The sequence below is a fragment of the Cololabis saira genome, chromosome 19, assembly GCF_033807715.1.
Source record: "Cololabis saira isolate AMF1-May2022 chromosome 19, fColSai1.1, whole genome shotgun sequence".
NCBI lineage: Eukaryota > Metazoa > Chordata > Actinopteri > Beloniformes > Belonidae > Cololabis > Cololabis saira.
In genome coordinates, this window is record NC_084605.1 from 36473657 (window position 1) to 36498003 (window position 24347).

At 43.3% G+C, this 24347-nt stretch overlaps 1 protein-coding gene across 1 annotated transcript; it reads right to left on the reverse strand.

Annotated features, from left to right (window-relative positions):
- Positions 1-436: 436 nt before the first annotated feature.
- LOC133418837 (G protein-activated inward rectifier potassium channel 1-like) lies at positions 437-21989 on the reverse strand. The gene is made up of 3 exons (XM_061707703.1): positions 21321-21989; positions 3014-3230; positions 437-1518 (listed from the first exon to the last, which is right to left on the reverse strand). Exons 1-3 carry the CDS (start codon positions 21987-21989, stop codon positions 863-865), a joined length of 1542 nt encoding a protein of 513 aa, XP_061563687.1. The 3' UTR covers positions 437-862.
- Positions 21990-24347: the final 2358 nt, after the last annotated feature.

The window sequence follows — 24347 nt, forward strand, 5'->3', positions numbered from 1 at the left end:
CAATCCAGTTAGCAGAGACTGACAGCTCTGCAGCAGCAGCCGTAACTAACTAACTCACTTACATCCTTGGAGTGTAATGTTAAGGGCACGTTTCTGAAGTTATGCAACTGCATATGTGTGATATGTGTTTCATATCAATATCGTAAAGCCAATTCTTGTATTCTGAGCATTTTTGTTACCAACCCAACATAATTCAAGTAGTCAACACTAAAGCATGTGAAATTTCGCCTTTTTTCTCAACATTTCAACTTTATTCTCAACATTTCAACTTTTTTCTTGAAGTGCATAATGAAAAAAATCTTCCTCCTGTAAAACATTATTTTTATTTTTCTCCTGCCTGGCCCTAACACTCTTCCATAGAGAGAGCCACAGAGAACCCGCCATCACAGGTCAAGGGATTGACTTTCACTCAAAATATTAAACTCACATCTTTTTTTCTGTCTCAAAACCCCACAATCCTCTTCTTGTTGCTTCTTGCTTCATTGTTGCCAAAGATAACTGCTGTTCAGGGGAGAAAAGTCTGGCAAATGGTCAAGGCAGCTCATTTGCCAATTTGGTGCTTGTTCAGTTGAGAAAAAAAAAAAGTACATTAGTTGTGACAGTAATGAAGCCTCTCTGTATTTCTGAGAGCTGAAACAAAATAAACAAGCACAGCAATAAAGTGTTTACAGTCAGTGGGGGCCACGAGCTATCAAAACGGACTCACAGTATGAGCGGATGGATGGCTTTTGAGTGTTTGTCCTTCTATTATTGGCAAAAATTGCAGAAAGGGTAGAATAAAATATTATTTTACAGTAGTCTTTATTTATATGCAATGCCCATCAAGCTTGATTCAGTTTTAGTGTTAGTTTAAAGAAACAGTTCAGCGGTCTGCATTCATTCTGCGCAGTTTTGCTGGCAGGTTGTCCTCTGGCCGACTCCCTGCAAAAGAGATCTGAACTGCTGTTGGGTTAGTTGTGGCGGGGGAGCAAATGACTGTTGATAGTCTGTGTTTCTTCATCTCCTCAGCGCCACCATCGAATGACAACAGCTGAACCTGCTCCTCCTGCTGCGCTGCCTTAGCATTAGCATTCAACTTCTGGATGCTAAGTGGCAGGTCTCCTGTGCTGGAGGCTTTACCTCCGGGCAACGGTGCTCCCGTCTTCATCCCCCTCCACAGGAGCTCCTCTTTGGTGGAGCTCATGCGCTGGAGTTTGCTGGGCAGCCTGGAGGCCTGGTCCTCCGCGTGGTCCGCGTTGTCGGCCGACAGGAGCCTTTCCCTGCGGCCCCCGCGGCCCCCGTTACCCAGCAGCGGCGAGTTGGGGTTAGGGGCGACAGGTAGGGCGTTGGGTGACGTCAGGGAACCCTTCTCCTCCTGCTCTTTGACGCTGTAGGGAGGCGTGGGGACCTCGAAGGTGTTGTGAAACTGGGAGTAGTCCACTCTGAAGAAGCCCTCTTCCAGGGACATGACGGGGAGGAAGCGATGACCCCACAAGACTTCGTCCTCGGTGTAAGATGTCCTCGCCTGGCACGTCATGCCTGCAAAAGAGAGAAAATATCAGTGTTGTGCATGAACGAGTTCAAATGAACGCATTCATTGAACACATTCATTTCTGTGAGAACGTTGAACTGAACGCAACATATTTGCAAATAAAGAACTGTTCAGATTATGTGAGTTTCAGCTTCACTGTTTAGGTCCAATTATTACGGAATAATACTTCTCATTTCACCAGCGGGCGGCGCGCACATGTAAAATACTCAACGAGCCCGGGGCAGTCTTTACGAATGAAGCCTGAATTATGGTTCTGCGTTACACCAACGCAGAGCCTATGCCGTAGGTTACGCGGCGACGTGCACCGTACGGCGTAGGCTCTGCGTTGGTGTAACGCGGAACCATAAATCAGCCTTGACAGGTGAAGAGAGACGTTGCAGACGCAGCGTCAGCGAGCCGTCAGATGATGATCCGCTTATCATTATCTGCGGGAATTTTACACATCGTCTCCCAAAGAGTCCGACGTTAGAAATCTAACCTTTCTGTGCAAATTATATCCACCTGAGAAAACAAGTCCGAGCATTTGCCTCGTCAACTTCACATTGTAAACGTCATGTGGAGCTAAAACATCCGTCCAGTGAGAGAAAATATCTGCAAGTCCTTAACAATCAAAAAAGTTCCCAGAAAGACCAAGAAGACCCAACAGGCCCAGACGACCCCAGTCACTGCTGCTCCTTCAGGGGTCTGATTTCCCAGCAACAGGTAGATGGAAGGTAATGGACTACATTGTTGGAGATTTACAGCCTCTAGAACGATACATGATTGTTTACAGCAGGGTCTCCAACCCTGGTCCTCAGGACCCCTGTCCTGCATGTTTTAGATGTTTCCTTGTATCATCACACCTGATTCTAATTAATGGTCGTCATCAGCTTGTCATCCAGGTCTGCACAAGTCTGTTAATGACAGTCATTTTTATCAGGGTTCTGAGAAGAAATATCGAAATTTTCTAAAACATGCAGGACAGGGTCCTAAGGACCGGGGTTGGAGACCACTGCTATACAGTGCACAGTTTTACTTCTCACCTAAAAATATTGAAATGAACTGAATTTGAACTAGTTCAAAATGAAAATGGTGAACTATGAACGTGAACTATTCATTTTTAAACTATGTGAACTGAACTTTGAACTAGTTCATGAGAAGTATGAACTTGCACAACAATGGAAAATATGCACCTTTTCAAAAGTAAACTAGAAAAGAAGAAATGAGGACAACTGAAAAGTGACTGCTGAATAAAAATAGGCTAAATGAACAGCAATAAATTCCTTCAGGGAAAGGGAAAGACACATAATGGATGAAAGCTTGTGCTCTTCAATAATTAAAGATCATAAAATTAAACATTGCATTCAACATTTTATTTTTTATCACTGAAAAGGGCTGTATGCCACTGGCTAAAGGATTATGGCACAAATGCTTAGGGACAGAAGCTCTTATTCAAACGTATTATGAGAGGAGAGAAATTCTGAAAGAAAAGTCTGCCCTCACCTGTGGTCTCCACGATGCCCTCCAGGATGACAACGATCTCAAACTGCTCGCTGGTGAGTGAGCGCTGTGACAGATCAAAGAATGGGCTCTTGGTGTTGATCTCATGGCAGATGGTCAGAGGCGACACCAAGAAAAGCTGGTCCGCTCCGGTGCCGAAACCCACGTCCAGCTCACACTGATCCAAGGGCAGGAACTCTCCCTCTGGGGTCTGGCGAGACTGGAAACAAGTCATTGGGACAGGACTGAGTCACATTCACATTTTAACTTCTTTTTTTAAATAAAGATAATTCAATTAAAATTTTATATGACATAGATTTTTAGCTATCTGTGAGTATTTTCATGTAACTTGGAAAGGCTCTCCTGCAGGCGCTCACCTCTGCCTGGTTCCTCCCCTCAGGGTGCACGGAGAAAATTGTTCCCCGGGGTTTTGTGCACTATTTACCGGTTCTAGGAGGGAAGGGGAAATGGCTCGAGGGGGATTTATATGTGTGTGTGATTTGGTTTAGTTGGCTTAATTGGTAGGAATAATTGGGTAGGATTTAGTGTAACTATATACTATATATATATATATATATATATATATATATATATATATATATATATATATATATATATATAGATGTCGCAATTGTGGTCAAGTATGGTGACACCATAACCCTATTTTGTATAAACCAAAGACAACACAGAAAAGTATGCAGCTAACTTAGTTTTATTATGTATTTAAGTTACACTATTTCTTACACCAGCTTCAAACAAGTTGGTATCCACTTGCATGTGCACTGCTGCTGCCCGTTTTATTTTGTACAATCTACAGTTGATACAGATTTATCGGTTCTAATGTAATGATGAAAAAAAAAAATCGAAACATTTTTAGGAATTAATATGAGAATCGATTTAGAATCGGAAAATTGATTTCTTTCAACACAGGCCTAATTATACCACACTATCTTGGTTTTCTATACCCCAATATAGGTTTACAAGTTTTTGCCAAAAACGACTCAGTGTGGGAGGAGTTTGGTTAGGTCATGCAACGTTAATTTCAATTGACTCCAAGAAAACTCAACCGGCGAGCTGTCTGGTGGCTCAGTCCAGTCCTCCAGGTCCGCTGTCCTGCATGTTTTAATTGTTTCCTTGCATCAACACACCTGATTCACATGAATGGTCGTTATCATGACATCAGGCCTTCAAGGTCTGCACAAGTCTGTAAAACCGGGCAGACACTGTGCGATTGTTGGCTCGTTTTGAACTGATTTTCCACTCGTGCAACTATTTTTTGGATCGGGCCGGATTTCGACCCAATCGTTGGTCGTGCCTCGTGCAGTATACGTGGGGTAACGACGAGAGATTAACACCTCACGACGAGAGATTAACACCTCACGACGAGAGATTAACACCTCACGACGAGGGATTAACACCTCACGACGAGCTCCCGGTCACAAATCGTGTGCTCGCAAGAAAATCAAACGTGTTTGAAATCCCGGTTGCTCCTCGTGAAGGAATCGCACAGTTGAAGCAGCTACGACCCAGGCCAACACACGGCCAACGTTCCGGGGGCCGACCTCGTGACTGGGCAGACCGGCAAGACAGTTCCGGGGGACAACCCCGAGGCCTAGGCCTGGGTCTTGGCGTGGGACCTGGACGACTTGGCGTGGGGCTTGGCAGGGGAACTTGACTTGACGGGGGACCTGGACTTGACGGGGAACCTGGACTTGACGGGGAACCTGGACTTGACGGGGAGCCCAGGATACGAGGAGCTGGCTGAGGGAGTACCCGGGTCCGTGGCGCTGGCTGCGGGGGTGCCCGGGTCCGTGGCGCTGGCTGCGGGGGTGCCCGGGTCCGGGGCGCTCGCTGCGGGGGTGCCCGGGTCCGTGGCGCTGGCTGCGGGGGTGCCTGGGTCCGGGGCGCTCGCTGCGGGGGTGCCCCGGTCCGTGGCGCTAGCCGCGGGGGTGCCCCGGTCCGGGGTGCTGGCTGCGGGGGAGCCCGAGTCCGTGGCGCTGGCTGCGGGGGAGCCCGGGTCCGTGGCGCTGGCCGCGGGGGAACCCGGGTCCGGGGCACTGGCTGCGGGCGTACCCGGGTCCGTGGCGCTGGCTGCGGGGGAGCCCGGGTCCGCGGCGCTGGCTGCGGGGGAGTCCGGGTCCGTGGCGCTGGGGGTCTGGGACCATCACCGGAGCAGGGGCTGATGCGTTCGGGACCACCACTGACGACGCGCCCAAGACCACCGCCGGAACAGCGGCTAGCTGGGGCTGGCGCCGACGCCGTCGCTCCAGAGCCTGGATGCTCAGGGGCCCACCCCAAGCCAGACGCCCAGAAGGGGGACTCCTGCTCCTCGTTCTACCTCCTATTTTTCCATAGGGAAATCCAGAGGGAAATCCACTCTCCCACTGGGTCCATTTTAGGTCGATCCGTTCTGTCAAGACTGATGTATGGTGTGGACCCAAACGCAGGAGAGCAGGAGGCAGGAGTTGCAAAAACCAAGGATTTATTCCAGAAAAGGCAAAAACAAAGCGCTGCTTGGCAGGATCAAAACAGGGATCAAAAAAGACTGGAGCAAAACGTGACAGGAAACATGGAGGACAAAACAGTACGGACCGACCGGGAACAAGGGAATGACAAGACCAGATATACACAGGGGATAACGAGACACGACGAGACACAGGTGCAGACAATCAGGGCAGATTGGACACAGGCGGGGCAAAACAGAAACTGAAAGGCTGGGGGGAATGTCAAACCCTGACACAAATCATGTTTTAATAGAAGAAAAAAAAAGACCGCATTTCCCACGTCTGCCCAGCCAATTCCTTGTCCAATCACGACGTTGTCTAATCTTTTTTCATTTATCGCCACACAGAATGGCACAAATTGCTAAAGGCTGATTTATGTTTCCACATTACACCAACGCAGAGCCTACGGCGTAGGGTACAGCGTCGATTTAACGCGGAACCATAATTCAGGCTTAAGGCAGCGTGTTTGTTTTTGCTGAGCATCTTTGGTGTCTCCCACTTCGGGGTTCCTCCTCTTCCACTTCTTTTTGACGTTGCAGTTCCAGTAACAGAAGTCCAACGTGAGGATTATGAACGTATAGTGTGAGCAGACGGGTCTCAGAGCATCGGGTCGTACAGTGTGAGACCATAAATCGTGGGATGCCAACTTTTGAACTCAGCGATCTAGTAGTGCAGTTTGAGATGGTGCTGAATCAAACGATTTAAAATATCGCACAGTGTCTGCCCAGCTTTGATGACACAGCAGGGACTATTAAAGCAGGGGCACCAGGTTTGAGTTTGACACCCCTGTCAAATATAGTAAGTATGATGTGCTGTTGACCTCTACTTGGGATATATTGTCCAACAGTGGAAGAAAATCTTCAAGTGTCTCAATCACATCAACAGGTCTTCCACAGAGGATGCCGAGTCTGTGGACTCTGGAATGGGCTTGCCCATAACCACTGAAGTGGTGAAAAAGTTCCATGCTGGGTTACCGGGGCGGACTCATCAAGGCTCCAGAGGTGGGTCTGCCTTGGATGACATGCCCCTGCAATATTTCATGGACATTGGGGGCAACCCCCTCTGGATTGACACAATGAGATGGTGACTCCTTCTTTTAGGAAGGGGGACCAAAGGGTGTGTTCGAATTACGTAGAGAGGACTCGCACTCCTCAGCATTTGTGGTAAATTCTGTACAGGGGAGCTGGAGGAGAGAGTTTTAGATGTCTATTTTTTTTTCTGAGCACCAATTCCCTGGTGTTTATCTCGTGTGAAAAACGGGCAGCACGCTAAGACTCTGGGTTCGCAGCTGCAATGCGGCTGAAGCAGCGGTCATGCACCTCTGAGCCAGTGTGTCTGCTACAGTCTGATGGCTCGGTAGCTGAAATAAAAACATTACATAAACCTGGTATAAAGCCAGATTTAGTTCCTCAGGCAAACAACAGAAAGCCTTCAATCACATCTATGGCCATCATGTCCCAGCTCAAGCTCAATATTTATCATACACGAAATTGTTGCAATATAGTACTAATATTCTCATTTACCAATGTCCTCATTTATGCCATAAATGTCAAGCTTTTCCATTAATGGTACAATCACTATTGTGGTTTATGAAGATCTACGGGCATAAAGAAAAGGATGCCGCTCAGATGGACCTCATGAGAAAGACTGAAGAACATAGTGAAAGGAGGAACTTCAATATTTCACTCTTTGCAGTCTCATGCAGAAAATGCAAATACCTTCATCCACGTGGGTAAAGGTTTTATAACAATATGGATGACTTCTGTTTGGTCTGTGAGGCCACTTTGCCAGTCAGACAAATTATATTGGCCAGACACCACTTCTGCGGACGGCGGACCCTGACAGCTACCTGTATTTTTCAGCTTGAGTGGACTGTAAGTGGAAAAGTGTGTATGTCTGCATGAACTACCTATGAAAAGTTTAATTCCTTCTGTAATTTGGGGCATAGATGAGGTGGAGAAGGGTGTTTTCTTATTGCTTAATAGCCAGTTTGACAATCATAAATGTGGAGACACTGCTGACGACTGCTTCCATCATCCATTTCTAGAGGAAGAGCAGAGACATTTCTTGGCTCACAAACATATTTATTTTGATCTTGTACTCTTTTAGCACAGTAAAGTGATAGAAATAGCTACCATCCCCAATAATCTGACATTTCATTTGATGGAATACTTGATAACCACTGAAGGGTTTGGATGCACAAATAGGGGGAAAAGAAGAACTAGATTGACAGATTGTTTTGGCACATTTCATGCCAAATTATATTCTGCCATGACTCAATTCAAGTGCTTCTCCCTGAAGCCCATATTAACTTTAGTCATCTTGCTGACTCTTCTAGTCAGAAGCCACTTGGTCCACAGATGGCAAACAGGCTGTCATTTGTATTCACAGTGATGCTGAGGACAGAAGGGTGTGACATTTCGCAGGAAGACGTCTGTGCCCACAGATCCCTGGCTCGCCTTCACCAAGGAAAGTGTCATCCGTCACGGTGATTCAGTGTTGTTTGCTCCCATAATATGTAGACGGGCAGCCTATGTTACGTGTCCACTAAAGTTAAATCAGAAACTCAGAGATCAAGACTAGACCAGAGGATGCTTTACTTGACAAAGTATGCATGCCAAAAGAGAATAAATAAAAGTTGTGAAATGATGGACTTAATTCAAGTGTTTGTAGTCTCTATTAGCCCTTGAGAAGTACACACTGCACTTTCTGTCCTTGCTACCAAAGCTCATGTAATCTCATGCATGACCCATTCCAGAGTTTAGGTATTTAAATCAAACTAATGTGAGGTATTTGGCTGCTGCTGAGCTGTTAAATGCATAGATCTGTTTGCACTCCTCGAGGTTGGGCTTCATGTATCATGACTTTATGACTTTATGACTTTAAATACTTGGCTGTAGACTTATCATGAATGATTATCAGTCTCATGATTTAGGCAAATATATTAGCAAAAACAATCAAAGGTGTTCTTTATATGCATGTTGCAATGGCTCTTTTTCTTGCCTTTTTTTAGGGCCCGAGCACTTACAGTGCGAAGACCCTATTGTATCTGTAGGAATTTTCTTTCTTTCTTTCTTTCTTTCTTTCTTTCTTTCTTTCTTTCTTTCTTTCTTTCTTTCTTTCTTTCTTTCTTTCTTTCTTTCTTTCTTTCTTTCTTTCTTTCTTCTGACGAAAGGAGGGCCTGATGAAAGGAGGGCTTTTTTCCCCCCCTAAACGTGCCTCAAAAGTCACCAGATTTTACACGCAAGCCAGGTCTGGTGATAAATTTGATATTTAATGGTTTGCATTAATGGGCGTGGCAAAATGGCTCAACAGCGCCCCCTAGAAAACTTTGTGCCTCAAGCCCCACAATACGGTTAGACGTACATGCACGAAAATCGCTACACACCTATATCATGTCGCAACTTAAAGAAAAGTCTCTTGGCGCCATGGCCGAAACCGAACAGGAAGTCGGCCATTTTGAATTAATCGTGTAATTTTGGAGCAATTTATGCCATTCCTTCGACAGTTAATACGGCCTGAACCGTAACGTGCACCCAGGTGTGTTATACATCAAAATGTGCGTCTCCATCCTGCAACGACGTGCATTACTTTTCTCTTTCAAAAGCGTTACCGTGGCAACACTAGACGCCAAAAAGCGCGCCCCCCCTTCATCTGATTGGTCCATATTTGATAGTTCCCCAAAAGTCACCAAATTTTGCATGCAAGCCAGGCCTGGTGATAAATTTGATATTTCATGGTTTGCATTAATGGGCGCGGCCTAACGGCTCAACAGCGCCCCCTAAAATACTTTTGAACTTGAACTTTTGAATAGTTTGACATAGAGAGTCGTGGGTGGTGTCATCGGACTTTGTATTGAGTCCTTGACCTTCATTGGCCTGAATTAGCCCCGCCCCTTCTTCTGATTGGTCGATATCTGATACTTTTCCGATTTTCTACAATAACTTTTGAATGGTTTGACATAAAGAGTCGTGGGTGGTGTCATTTCTGATATGCTTATGGGGGCGGTGGCCTATCCGCTTCATCATCAGTTGCCTGACTCGCACAACTGATAATGCCTTCTGGGTCCAGGGTCAAATGTCCACAAGAACCAAAGAAAATGTAGTTCACTTGTTTTGAGTGAAGCCGTAGAGAGTTACCATGACCTGGAGGACTAACAGTCTTCACCTGTGTATGTTAAACATGGAAAGAAAGTAAAAATGATGGTGGCAGTGAAACTGATTTCAGATAATCAATCCTATCAAACTATTTGAATCAAAACACATTCATATTTGTCTATTAATTCATTTTATTCCCAAGTCCTTCGAAATTAAATCCTACGTGAATGATTAAAAAAGCCATTGGTTACTAATAGCAAATCAATAAGATTGGAAACCAACTTCTAAGGAAGTCTTCTTTAAGATGTTCTGATTTAAAGGGGACCTACTATGGTAAATGGCTTACACTTACCGTATTTTCACGACCATATGGCGCACTGTGTGGAAAGGCGCACCCTCAGTTTTGTGTGTCATTTTTGGTTTTAAAACACACATACGGCGCACCGACCCAAAAGGCGCCGTCTACGGAGACGGAGCTGCACACACGCGCACCGCAAAACACACACGCGCTAAAAATAGAGCGGAAGCAAAACTTAGTTTGATATTTTATATCACTTTTCACATCAATCAAACCCTTCAAAGGTTCATATTCTGTTCCTGCATTAAAGAATTAAAAGAAACCACCGGGGCGCCGCACATAAACCTGTCTCAGCCACTGATCATCTCCTCAGCCACCAGCCCTTTTCATTTCACTCTGGCTGGAAAAGTCTGTTTAGGCAACGCTTTTCTTTTAAAAATCACCATAGCCAGCAGTTTCTGTCCATCAGCGTGGCAGGCCAGCACAAGACTAAATACACTTTTCATACCCCGTTGTGCTGCGGATCCCGGACCGTGGCGGTCCCGGGTCCCGGTCCGCCCCCCCCCACGCTGGACCGGGTCCGCTCCCCGTTTGCTCCCTCGCGCTGGACCGGGTCCCGGGTCCCGGGTCCCGGGTCCCGGTCCGCTCCCCCCCGCGCTGGTCCCGCGGCTGTCCCGGGTCCCGCGTCCCGGGACCCTCACGCTGGACCCGCTCACACACGCGCTGTCGGGGAGCCGGTACCGGGGTTTGTATCCGACAGGAGCTCCGCTCCGCTGATTCAGCTGTGCCAGTCCGAATTTCCAGACCTGTCTCAGCTTCTTGATCATCATCCAGCCACCCCTTTCCATTCGCCATTATAATGACTCCGGCTGGAAACGTCTTATGCAAAGTTTTTCTTTTAAAAATCACCATAGGTTTCTGTCCATCAGCTGCGCCAGCCAAGCGCCACATAAATGAGAATCTGTGTGTGTGTCGCGCCCCGAATACACACACACCGCACGTCGGGGTCCAGTACCGGGTTTGTAACCGACAGATTTGGCTGCAAATCTCGGAGTGTGAAGCTGATCCGACCTGAGACATACCCCAGAAATCTCTGCTCGTAAAGCGGTCAGGAACCAGGTCATCGGACCGTTTGGGGAACCAGGAAGTCGGCTGCAGCAGCGCCCATCACCGCGGCTTTAACCGGGGAATGTGGACGGTTCCGACATGCAAAACACACGCGCGCTGCAGAAGTGTGCTTATTTAAATAGAGCGGAGCAAAACTTAGTTTGGTTGTATTTTATTTCACTTTACACATCAAGCAAATCCTTAAAAGTTTTCATCATCTGTTTCGCATTAATCAGCTCAGTGGATGGTCTCATTCACATCGCAACTCACAGGGGCTTCACCCGCCCCCTTCTCCCTTTACCGTTCTCATGGCCTTACATTACCGTAATTCAGGTAATAGACACGGCGCACCGTTTCTTAAGGCGCCCGGCACATTTAAAAAAAAAAAAAATGTGCGCCTTATGGTCGCGAAAATACGGTATATAGCGCTTTCCAGCTGTACTCCTACAGCCCCAAAGCGCTTCACACTGCAAACATTCACCCACACACGCACACATTCACACACTGGTTGTCGGCGGAGCTGCCATACACAACGGCGCTGGCCTGACAACCGGGAGCAACCAGGGGATTCAGTGTCTTGCCCAAGGACACTTTGGTGGACACAGGCGGAACTAGGGTTCGAACCACTGACCTTCAGGTTCATGGGCGAACGCTCTACCAACTGAGCCACCTACCCTATTATGGCATCTAATACCTATTTTAAACAGACCTTGAATGTCTTAAAAACGAGCTTTTGATTGTTTTTGCTAAATAAATTAGAAATTCAGCCTCTAAACCATGTCTTTATCTCCCAATTCTCTAACCTCATTATCTATGCAGGATTCTGAGTGGGCGGGGCTATGATAATGAGGCTCTGTGCTGATTGGCTGCGTGAATGAAGCGATACACCGCTACGAAAAAATGGTGGAAACTCCGGCCGGCGGAGTTAGTTGTGGGCGTGGTTTCACCCATCGGAGGCCAAACTATGTAAATCGCTCCTGTCGTTACGTAACGACGGGAGCAGAATCTTATTGGCTCGTAAATCCACATCACACTGGAGGATCATCCGGGCGGCTGTACAGACACTGCAGAATTTGGTTGCTTTCCTCCTTCTCTGAGTTGGCAGGCTGAGGGGAGACCACTTTATATATGTTAAAGCAAGAGAAAACGTGTAGGTCATAATAGGTCCCCTTTAAGGGGTTTAAGGGTATATAGCTCAGCGGTCTGCCAGAGTAAGACGAATATACAATGAATGCTTTTAACAGAACTGGTCATTGGAGGCCTCGTGCGTGCTCTTACTGCTGCTACACCGTCCGTGCCACAGGGGGAAATTAATGGCCTTTGGAAGAGGTCTTGATATGAAGGGAGTGCTTAATTTACCGAGCCACCTGAGAGTCGGCTTGAGTGAAAGCAGCCCCATCCCCGCTGACTCACTTCCTCCTTTTGTGTGACATTGAGTGTTTGCGTGCGTATTCGTGCATGTGCATGTATTTATATGTGTACAGGACTGTCTCAGAAAATTAGAATATATATATATATATATATAAAAAATTCAGAAAACCATATATATATATATATATATATATATATATATATATATCATATTGTGTGTATACACATATACACATACACATATATATATATATATATATATATATATATATATATATATATCATATTGTGTGTATACACATATACACATACACATATATATATATATATATATATATATATATATATATACATACATACATACATACATATATATCATATTGTGTGTGTGTTGAAAATAAAAGTTCAAGAGAAGCACATTCTTGCAAATTTGTCCTTGCGTCGCTCACAGTCATTAATTGAAGTGAAGTATTTGTTTGGCTCGGCTTTGAGCAGTAAATCAAGAATAGAGGCTTCACATTTGAGCTGCCATTCTCAATCTTTCAACAGCAATATTAGAGCTAATTCACTTGTTTCTGTCGCTTCTTGTCTTTTGTTTCTTCCTGTTGTTGTTCTTGTCCTTCAGAGTTTGGCAGTGGCAGATGTTCAGAGTCATGCTGTCATGTCTGCCAGTCTCTCTGTCTGTCTGCTGCTAGCCCTTATCAATTATGTCCTGCTGTGGGCTAACCTACTGAGACAAGCTTCTGTTGACACTGACGAGCACCACCCAGCTGTCACCCTCTTTTGTACTTTAGTTTAGTCCCATTTACCACGTTGCTGCTGCTTCCCACTTTGTTCCCCTTTGTCTGAAGGATTTTTCTCTTTTTTTAACTTGGATTAATGTGTTAGCTCTATGGAAAACCAGCTGCAAACATCCTTTTATTTCACCAATTCTGCAGGGGTCAATGCACCTCTGTATTCTACTGATTTATTAATGGATGTTACATTAATATTAATGGAAATTCAAAGTCTTTTATCTTTTTAAGTTCTCATGCATTATGGATATAGAATGTGCAGCCTTGGCAGGGAATAGTGTTTCTGCTTATAATTACATTTGTTATGTGTAGGCACCAAATTTTAATCTAATTGTAATGAAAAATGGTATCTAGTTGTATGCAATTTACACTCAAAAGACAAACTTCTGTCTTCTGTTATGAAGCAGATAAGGGTTCTCCAAAACGTCTTTGGAGGTTGAATTGGATCACAATCTACCGTAATAGTATTCCAAAGAGAAAGATTCTAACAAATAGATGTCTTTGCAACTAGAGGGCATAGCCTTGCTGAAATACACATTCACAACGGGAAGGTTCTCTCTCATGAAACAGGTGTGATGCTCCTCCCATTCAAACCTATTTCCAACGGTACAAAGCGTACCAAACCAATGGCAACAGGGCAGGGTCGGGTGTTATGTGATGACTCATAGGGCCAATCCCAATGTTCCCTCTACTCACTACCACTAGCCCTCACTCACTACCACTAGCCCTCACTCACTACCACTTCACCCTCAAAATGAAGCCACAAGGGGTAGGGCTTTGTAATCTTCCCTAGGGATTGGGACACCATTTGGTACGTCACTGCTTCACATAGAAGGTGGGCAAAAACACGCAAATACATAAGGAAACGTACCATTTTTTAAAATACTATTATCAATCTACAATATCTAGGCCAGTGGTTCCCAACCTTTTCCAACTCAGGGCACACTTTTATGTCTCAAAAATGTTCGCGGCCCACCTCCGACCCAATAAATACAAAGGCCATATAATGCGTTCTCAGAGCACTTTTTTATTGAAAGGTATCAGCATCAAACGTAAATAAGTCAAGTGCAATGCAGTCCCGCTGCAAAGTGGTCCGACCGATAACAACAAAAGTTCCTATCGCTCATTTGCTTGTCACATATCTAATACTTGAAGGAAAACAAAACAAAATAATGAAAATAATATTTAATCATTTTTAATATAATTTTAAACATAACTGAGTTTTAACATTTAAAACATTATTCTGTATATTTTTATATAATTATATTCCCCCCCACAAAAATCATACTTTTTTGGAAATGATTTGGCGGCCCACTTGCAATACCTTCGCGGCCCACCAGGGGGCCGCGGCCCACAGGTTGGGAATCACTGATCTAGGCCATTCAAGCCGCACCATGTGGAGAAACTCTCGTAACAAGCAGGTTTACAGGTGACAGGCGCGGTGGGACGTTCAGCCTGATTTATGGTTCCGCGTCAAATCGCCGCGTAACCTACGCCGTAGGCTCTACGTTGGTGTAACGCGGAACCATAAATCAGCCTTTATTCTGGCGAGATCTGAAGATACAACGCAACAACGAGCAAGCGAGTGATTATGTACATTCACTGAGTGAATATTATGAAAGTAAAATATATATTTATCGCTAGAAATGTAATCAAAACGCATTTTTATGCAGAAACTAACTCAAAATATTGATTTTATTCACTAAAAAATGAGAAATGTCCGCCATGTTTTTTTGTTTGATTCAGTCTGCAAATGATGACGTAAAGCATTCTGGGAAATTTTCTCTGGCCCTCGGTCAGTGAATCAGCATCTGAAATCCCTCGTTCTGAAGGGCTAGATTCATACACACTAGCCCTCGTTATGTCCACTAGCCCTCGTTATGTCCACTAGCCCTCGTTATGTCCACTAGCCCTAGATGCAAAGAGGAATTGGGACACCACTACCCTCACAGGAACGCGCAAAATTTAGGGGTAGGACTGAAAAGTAGGGGTAGGGGGGGGATTGGGACTGGCCCTTAGTGTCTTGAGTCTTTGCTCAGAACAATCAAGAGGATGACTGTCATCGGCTCCGTTAGTCCAACTGGTTGCCTATCCAGTGGTGTACAGAGTCAGTTTCTTCAACACGCATTGGTACTGCCATGATAAAATTGTATAAAAAAAGTATAGAATAGTATTCAGTTAGCATTACATATAGTATGGTGTTTTAACTCAGGGAATCCCCCTTTCATCCTGCAGAGACTCCTACTTGGGCTGAAAAGGTAACTTCACCTCTACAGTATAGGGGAACGGGTTGAATCAAGTCTAAATGAAAAGCTCAAGGACAGATCAGCTGAGTAACACTGAAAGCTGCTAAGATCCCATAATGCTCAATGGGGTTTTCTCTTCAGTGTGTGTGTGACACAGCGTTTTGTGTTTATACAACATCTGAAAAAATTGCAAATTCTACAGGAAAGGGACTAACTATTTTTTTCTGCTCCTGAAATGTCTAAAATACGTCTCTGTTGTCTTTTTTTCCTTCAGTTGCTTCCTATCGCCATTATTTCTTCAGATACATCTGCATTTATCATCCCTTAAGCCAGCGTGTCTCCATTACACTGTAAGAACCGTAGACTGAACAAATAACACCACTGGCCACAAGGTGACGGTCATGTGCATTGTTTGCAGTCAGCAAAGGCAGCAGAGTAAAAGGAGGCAAAAACAAAGAATGCAGCAAAAGAAGAAAGAGAAAAAAAACATGTAGTAATCGGCAGACTTGGCGTGCTCACTCAAAAAGAGCAAAAGTGTGTCACCGGGTGCCAGTCCAAAAAACATATCAAAAAATCAAAATCCGACAGCACTCACTTGAAGTACAAAACTTGAATATATGGTTAAATCACTGCACAGCAGCAGAAAATCGGACGCGTTTCAGCTTCGCTGAGGACGGCTGTAAGCTGAAACGCGTCCGATTTTCTGCTGCTGTGCAGTGATTTAACCATATATTAAAGTTTTGTACTTCAAGTGAGTGCTGTCGGATTTTGATTTTAAGAAAAACAAGTAAACACAGGATGCTATTTATGCTTTTGTTTGATTTTGTTTTTAACATACTGTGTGGTGCTAGCGATTGAGATTAAAAGAAACCCCCCCGCTAGACCTTTATATTGGTGTAATACGCCACCTGAACTGACTCTATTGTTTTTGTCATGTAATCTCCACCTTTATCAAATGTACTCCCAGCAAATTGTTTCTGGTCCAAAGGGATCCAGTTGTGTTTACGTGGTTTATGTTCACATGAGAGTGCTGAACATAATTTAAAAACTCCTGCTTAGCCGACATGCTCCCACTTCCCATGGACCGACCTGAGTATCTCCCCTACTGCAGGAATGTGTTTTTGCCCCATAAAGGTTCCTGAAAGCCATTTGCCATTTCCTTTTGCAGGAACCGTTTCTGGTAATGGAGCCATGCGTCAATGATCTGACCTTGTAAAATACCTTGAACTATCCACTATAGTGGAAACATGCCTATAGTGCTGAGGGGGTGTGCCCGAATGTGTGTGCAAAATTGAAAAGCAGACACGGCTCATGACCCAGGAGACGCCTCAGTACGATACACATTAATCATTTAAAGTGTGGTGAACAGTAACAAAGCAGAAGTTTTGGCATGTTGCAACCATATGTAACTTTTAATATTCAGATGAAAAATAAATGGTGCAGTAATTTAAAGGAAACTCAGCCAATGTGAAGTCAGGGAACTCCTTCCTGCAGCAGAGGAAGATTAGTGGCCCTGCCAGCACACCGTTAGTCATTAACTACTGTTTCTCTGTTGTTTGGGACTGGATGTTGTTTGTCTCTGCCCCCTCATGAATAACTGTATATGCCATAACTGGTCTGCCCATTTCACACATTGAGCATAAATTCAGGCTCTGAAATATTCAGTTTAATAGTCTGAATAGTGGTTAATGTTATTTCAATAGAGTTTTAAAGTCTGTCTGAACGGTCCAATTTTCTCTCTCCTGCGCCAAACTGGCAAATAAATTTAATTTGTGTCTAAAGGCAATACATAAAGGGAGGTTTCACATTACCTGCCTTGTGCCAAAACTGTAAGATTCATCAAAACTAATAATACATCAATAACAGCTGTTGACCAATCAGAGTTGGGAGGAGGGTCTTAAAGAGACAGTGTTGCGCTATCTTGAGGAAAAATCCTTTGTTGTCAAACAATAGTCCTTTTGTACACAAGTTAAAAAAGTGCCCTTGGAAGTGACCATAGTAAGGGTTCTTTAAATTTAATTTTCGTTTTTAAAGGAGCATGAGGCTCCTTTTAAGAAATGAGGCTCTCTAGCGCCACCCTTCACCACGACGGCCGTCGGGGGTACTGCAGCCAACAGTGAAGCCGGCACGGGAGAACGGGGAGAACGTGCATGCAGCGTCATGTGACGTCACATCCACAGGACAGCGCGGGAAATTTGGGCCCGAATTGTAGCACATTTTGCAGCACACAGCCTGTTCAAGGCAACAGAGAGAAACACTAGAGGGCTCATTCTTTTTGGTTTGGAACGCTTCATCTGACATTATTACTAGAAAACTTAAAACGTATACAAATTTTTTTCATAAATCCTGCCTCAATCCTGCCTCATGCTCCTTTAATTCACTTGCTTTATGTATGAAAACTGTATATATTCATTCTGGGGGGAAAGGGCTAACAGAATAATTGTGTATATGGACACTGGAAGTGATAAATCAATAACTATCAATGGTCTCCAAGCCTTTTGGGAACTTATGATAAATGAATAATAATAAAACAAATGTAGTCGAAGTGTAACGCAGATAGCAAACAGACACAAGTTCTGTATGAGAGAATATTTAATACTTTTCTGTCACTGTGATCAACAGTAATAGAGTTTAAATAGTGCTCCAAATTATCCTCTGTCTTAATATCCTTGTTTAAGTTCCCAATTATTTTTTATGCTCAGCTTTACTTTCTGCCAGAATGCGGAGTATCCAAGACCAATAAGAATTTACAGCCCATGCCTGCCGCTGAACATCCCAGTAACTGATTGCTGCTGCCTTGTTTCTGAGCGTTTACATAGCTCCATCATTAGGATTTACTGCGGCATGCCTCATTTCTCCACTCAGGTTTGCAAGCTTGCCAATCCAGCAGCGACCTTGAACTGCTCGTCACCTGGACACGAGCCCCAGCATTGTTTCCAGTAGCGCTTGTGTGCTACTATGTGGTGGTGTGAAGTCAATTCACAACCCGACAGCACAATGACGTAGCTGTGAGAGCTCAAACATCAGCGCAGCATCGCTACGCTGTTATGCACACCGCTTTGAACTGCACGTTTCATCTGGAGTCCAAAGAAAAACAACATTTTGATATATTAAATCACTTTTCAAGAAGATACATGAAAATGAGAGATAAAAGTGAACGGAGAATATACAGTTTGGAAGTGAATATACTTTTTAGTGATTTATTAACACCCTATATCTGTCTGACCATCAGACTACACTTTATTAGTTTTCATTTATAGAGATCTTAATTAACATTAATCATTATTTACAGGCATAAATCCCAGATAACGTTCATCACAGTTATCTGATTATCTGTTCACTGAACAAAGGCCAAGGACAAAGGACCTTTAACAACTCCTTTTTCTGTTTTCTTTTTCATCACACATTTTCATCACACCTGAGAGATAAAGGCAAGACTGCAGGATCTCTATTGATGCGTGTTTAATCTACAACAATGCTACGGTAAATGCTGTGCTTTGTTCTGCCTTATCAGCTCAAACCTTTTCTTGGAAAAACTAAAAGGCCAATATTAAATACGTACGGATAATGCCACATGAGTTAATTCTATTTCTAAAATGCTGTCATTGAGTGAGGAAGTACGTGAATCTAAGTTCTGTTCTCTGTGGAAGGAGAAAAAGTTCACAATGGCGATGCTCAATCTTTCACAGTTAGCCCGGTCGGATGATTTGTTGATTAAGCGTAATCGAGACACCCTATTTTTCATTCCTGTTCTTCATTAAAGAAAAAGTGATAATGAAATGAAATAAAAGCCATGCCAGAGAAAAATGAAACACTACTCATAGTAAGTTAATTAATCATGGCTTTTAATGGGCTGAGTGACTTTTATTTCTCTAAAGGATTCCCTTCTTTTCTTCTTCTTTCACATGAAGGGGAACCCGACAGACACTGACTAGAAATCATTCCTTTAAAATATGCCAAAGGCCTGGATAAGATCTGAAGCGTGAGGTGTGAGCTCTTAGTGCAGATCTCCCTCGAGATTCACAAAGTGACCTGTCACTTAATTTGAGATCATTACACTATAGAGGTGGTAAACACACAACTAACGTTCTCAAAGGGATGATGCCTTTTAGAAATCTGCTAAAATCTGAGCCGGGAAGCCGCAGGGAAATGAGGCCGAGCTTGTGCAAAGTTCATGGAGTGTTACATATCTGTGCATGGACGTTGCTTTTTCAGCACTGGTAATTCTGCACAAGCAGAGCAAAATATATTGCTGTGAGGAACTGAGATACACATTTCCCTAGTGGAGGTGGAAGATGGAAAAATGGTGTTTTGCACTGAAGTTTTACTCCATTTCACTTTGGAAGTTGTTTGACACGTGCTTTCCTCCTCTCTTTTATCATAGCCACTGGCAGCTGCCCCAGCTCTGCTTTCATCCTCTGGCTTTTTTCAGCACTGACACCACTGCAGCAAAAGCTTTATCACCTTCAACTCTCAGAGCTTCAGATTTGTAGCCTTTTTACTTTTAGGAAAGACTGGCCTCGGGAATGGCAATCATTGTGGCCCAGTAAGTGTAGAAATTGTCTCTTATTGATCTTTTAATCAATAAGCATAGTTTCAACTGTCCCCTGGGGAGCCATTCATCTCACGTGTGGACACTTGAGTCGGAGGCTGAACTCAGATATACTGCCCTATGACAGCTATTCTGCTGACTTTTTTTTCTTTTATGGGGGTGGTGACCCTGACTATCAGGGAGCACACTCAGCAGCTGAGGAATAAGGAACAAAAGCAGAAGCACAATGCTTCAAAATAGATCTTCAGGGGGGTACATTTAAAATGGTGATCCATTAAAACATGTCAAATGATGTGACTTTAACCACCCAGGGAATAATTCTGCAGATGAACACAAATATAATGATTTCTCTCTTAGACCATAATGAACACTCTAGAAATTGTGCTAAATGGCATGTAATTACACTGATACAAATATTGTGCTTGATCTACTTAAAAAAAATAAGTCAACTTTTTGCATGAGATTATTATGTAAATCAAGAAAGACTAGTCTTTGTATAAACTTCTTAAGTATGTGAATAATACATTTTGCAAGTAGTCAACTTAATTGTGTTAAGTTTACTTTATTTATCAAAATTAAGTTGACTTTAAAAAGAAAAAAAAGAAGAAAAAAGAGAAACAAAATGAAAAAAGAAGAAAAAAAGAAAATAAAAGGAAAAAAGAAGGAAAAAAAGGAAAAAAGAAAAAAGGGGGAAAAAAGAAAAAAGGAAAAAAAGAAAAAAAGAGAGAAAGGAAAAAAGGAGAAAAAAAGAAGAAAAAAAGGAAAAAAATAGAAAGAAAAAAAATTAAATTGACTTTACTTGCAAATGAATTTTGTACATACTAAAAATTAAGTCGTTTATACAAAGACTAGTCTTTCTTGATCTACATAAAAATATCATGCGAAAAAGTTGCCTTAATTTTTTTAAAGTAGATCAAGCAAGATATTTTTTACTGTGGTTGTTCTACTTAAACAAATAAAGCATGATTCATCTAAACGTTGGTCAATCGATAAAATAGATAAAAATTGTTAAAGGAAAAGTAAATACAACAAGATCATTGCTTGTTGTTTGTGTGTAAATGAAAAGATTGCCTGCATTACATAAATACTGCTTGTTAAGGAAAAAAATGCACAGTGTCTTGTTTTTTGAACAAATGCAGATTAAGTTCAAAACTAGATGTATCCATGTAAAGCAACAAACTTCATTTTAACTGTTAATATCACAGATTTAAATATGTTATATTTACATGCGCTTGGATTAATTTTTTTCCAGTGTAGTCTCCGTTTTGATGATCCCAAGAGTTGAAATTACGCACGTCCGTTACGCACGTCCTTATTGCGCTACCTGCTGCAGAACCTTACCTTAATGAGTTTGCACCTGATCTGGGCTGAAACCATGTGGCTGTTCCGCAGGTTCCCCACCCGGAACATGAGGCACAGCGTCCCGTCCCGCTGAGAAACCACCGCGTCCTGGCTGAACATGAGCGTCTCCGCGCGCTTCTTCGGCTGCGACATCTTAATAAACATGCAACCGATGAGGAAGGCGTCCACGATGGAGCCCAGCAGCGACTGGAACAGGAACAGGATGATGCCCTCGGGGCACTTCTCCGTGATGTAGCGGTACCCGTAGCCGATGGTGGCCTCGGTCTCGATGAAGAAGAGGAAAGCGGAGGGGAAGTTGTACACGTTGGCCACGCACGGCGTGTAGGACGCGGCGTGTCCGCCGTGGCTCAGGTCCCCCCTGATGTAGGCGATCACCCACCACATGGATGCCATGACCAGCCACGCCACCGTGTAGGTGAGGATGAAGATGAGCAGGTTCCACCTCCACTTGAGGTCCACCAGCGTGGTGAACAGGTCGGAGATGTACCTGCTGGTCTCTCCTCCCAGGTTTCCGTGCTGCACGTTGCAGCGGCCGTTCTTCTCCACGAAGCGCTGTCTCTTTTTCTTCACCGGCCCGGAAAAAGTCACGCTCCGGTTGGTGTTCACCATCTTATAGTCCTCGCCGAATTTCCTCCGTATCGCTGACATTGTTGGTAGTCCTGTACTGGAGACAAACAGTCAGCTCTATTGGGCATGAAGCGGGCTCTTTGCGCAACTTTGGTCCCCCCCCACCCCCTGTACCCAAAAGCACGCACCAACATCCAGCGCGCTGAGAGATGGAGACGCACAGTCTCTGCTGTAGATTACTCGCAAGTGAGCAGAGATTCTGCGCAATACGTGATTGCTCCTTCTAGTGAGGGGTCTTCCTTCTTCCTTCCAACTTTTTCGTTCAGGTCTCAGTCACGAGGGAAGCTCACTCCCAATAGTTAGTAAAATGTCAAAGTCGCGTTTTCAAGAGTTGAATACCAAAGTCCATTCTGCAGGAAAGCGGTGAGAAAGAAAGCAGGTTACAGTGCGTGCGCTTTTGCCTAAGGATCACGCTCTGGTGGGTGTGAACTAAAGCACGAGGGATCATTTTCCCTTTCTTTTTTATTTTGTTAACAATTTTTTTTAAATAATTTTATGCCAACTTAAAAAAAAAAAAGGGCAGACAGTCACAGGCACAGCTCTATACATTTTGTTGTAGCAGCATGTCCACCAGGGGCGTCAATTGGGTATGGCAAGGTACCCACACCTCGGCTTCAAGGGTTAAATGTAAATCTTTGTTTTTTCAAAAACATTTATGGAATTACTCTGTGTCTCTTTGTATTGATTATTCTATTACTTAATATAGAATAACTATAAATGCAAATCAGAACAACATGATCGATTTCACTAGTTATTATACACTGCAAAAACTCAAAATCTTAACAAGAATATTTGTCTTATTTCTAATTAAAATGTCTAATTTTTAGTAAAAAAAAATCTCATTACACTTAAGACAAGACTCAAAAACAACCATTTTCACCTGATTCAAGTAGATTTTCACTTAAAATAAGTAAAAAAATCTGCCAGTGGAACAAGATTTTTATGCTTGTAATGAGAAGATAAATCTTGTCTCACTGGCAGATTTTTGTACTTATTTTAAGTGAAAATTTACTTGAAACAGGTGAAAATGGTCAAATAAGTTATTTTTCTGGTAATGACTCTTGTTTTAAGTGTAATGAGATTTTTTGACTAAAAATGAGACATTTTAACTAGAAATAAGAAAAATATTTCTGCAGTGAGCGAGACTGCATTTGAAAAACTTCCAATTTTCTTGACCACACAGATAAGCTACATAGCAGACTTCTGTGATGAGTATTTGCTGGACGTGTTGATTGATACTCTAGTTAAGTTCTGTGACTCGTAACCTTGCCGTACCTTAGCTTCCACTGAATTGACGCCACTGATGTCCACTATACATTTGAAAAGAACAAACGCAAAAAACAGGGGAGAAAATGTATTACAACAGTTAGAACAAAGCAAAAACATTTCATATGCTGTACATATTTACGCTTGTCTGTCTCCTCCTTGACCCACATACACGCTCTCACACAGACACACATTCACATCCACACACACACTCTCGCATACACATCCCAATACTAGCAATTAATCAACAAAAAGAAAAAGAAAAACCCTCCCACCCCAGTGAATGATCTGCACCATCCCCTCCCCGTTCCCCCCCTTATAGGCAAGACTTCACAGCTCTGATGCTTCTGACCAGGATTTTAAGGTCTTTTCCCTTTCTAAAGGGATTTTCCCTTTAGAAAGGGGTTGGTGGACCTGGTGTCTTCAATCTCTTGATTTCTATTCATTTATTTCGTTATTCAGGTTTTTCTTTGTCTTCTGGTCAGGTGAGACCATCAGCAGGAGTAAACAAAACAGCAAAACTGTGAAGTCAAAAAGCAGCTGTTAATAAGCTGTTATTAAGTTAAATATTTTAGATGTAGGTTTTACTTTTATTTCTTATGACTTTATAACTAATAACTCACTAATAACACAGTTACACTAATAAGCACAGATTGCTGTTAGAAGCCCACTGTCTCTTGGATGGCTCTTTAGTTCCCCCTAGTGTTTCTACTTTGGAAAAACCAGAGTCAAACCTTTAGTGTCAGTTTAGGCAGTTACACACGACAAGAAAATGCTTTTCTCTGTTCCTCAAGATAGGAAAATCCACCCCGTCTTTCTGAAGGTCATTCTAGCATGATGGCATACTTAAAAGCTTTTTTTTCCCCAAGCTCTGCCTTCACTCTTAGGACCTGCGTCAAGAGGGAACTTTGTAAACGCAAGGTGTATTACGTTTGATTACAAATGAGTTCACAGAGATGCTTGGGAAGTAGGCCAAGAATATATTATATGTAAAAGATAACCAGGTGTAGAGCCTGCAAACATAAAATGGTGGACGTTCAGCTGTGGCATACTAAATGATGAATTGGTTTCCCATTCCCAGTCATAAAACGGAGGGCGCAGTCACACAGCATC

Coding starts and splice junctions, on each gene's coding strand:
- LOC133418837 (XM_061707703.1), bottom strand. CDS start 21,989: ATGTCAGCGATACGGAGGAAATTCGGCGAGGACTATAAGATGGTGAAC. Junction 3,231..21,320: donor TCAGGTGCAAACTCATTAAG/GTAAGGTTCTGC, acceptor ACTTGTTTCCAG/TCTCGCCAGACCCCAGAGGG. Junction 1,519..3,013: donor GGGCATCGTGGAGACCACAG/GTGAGGGCAGAC, acceptor TCTCTTTTGCAG/GCATGACGTGCCAGGCGAGG.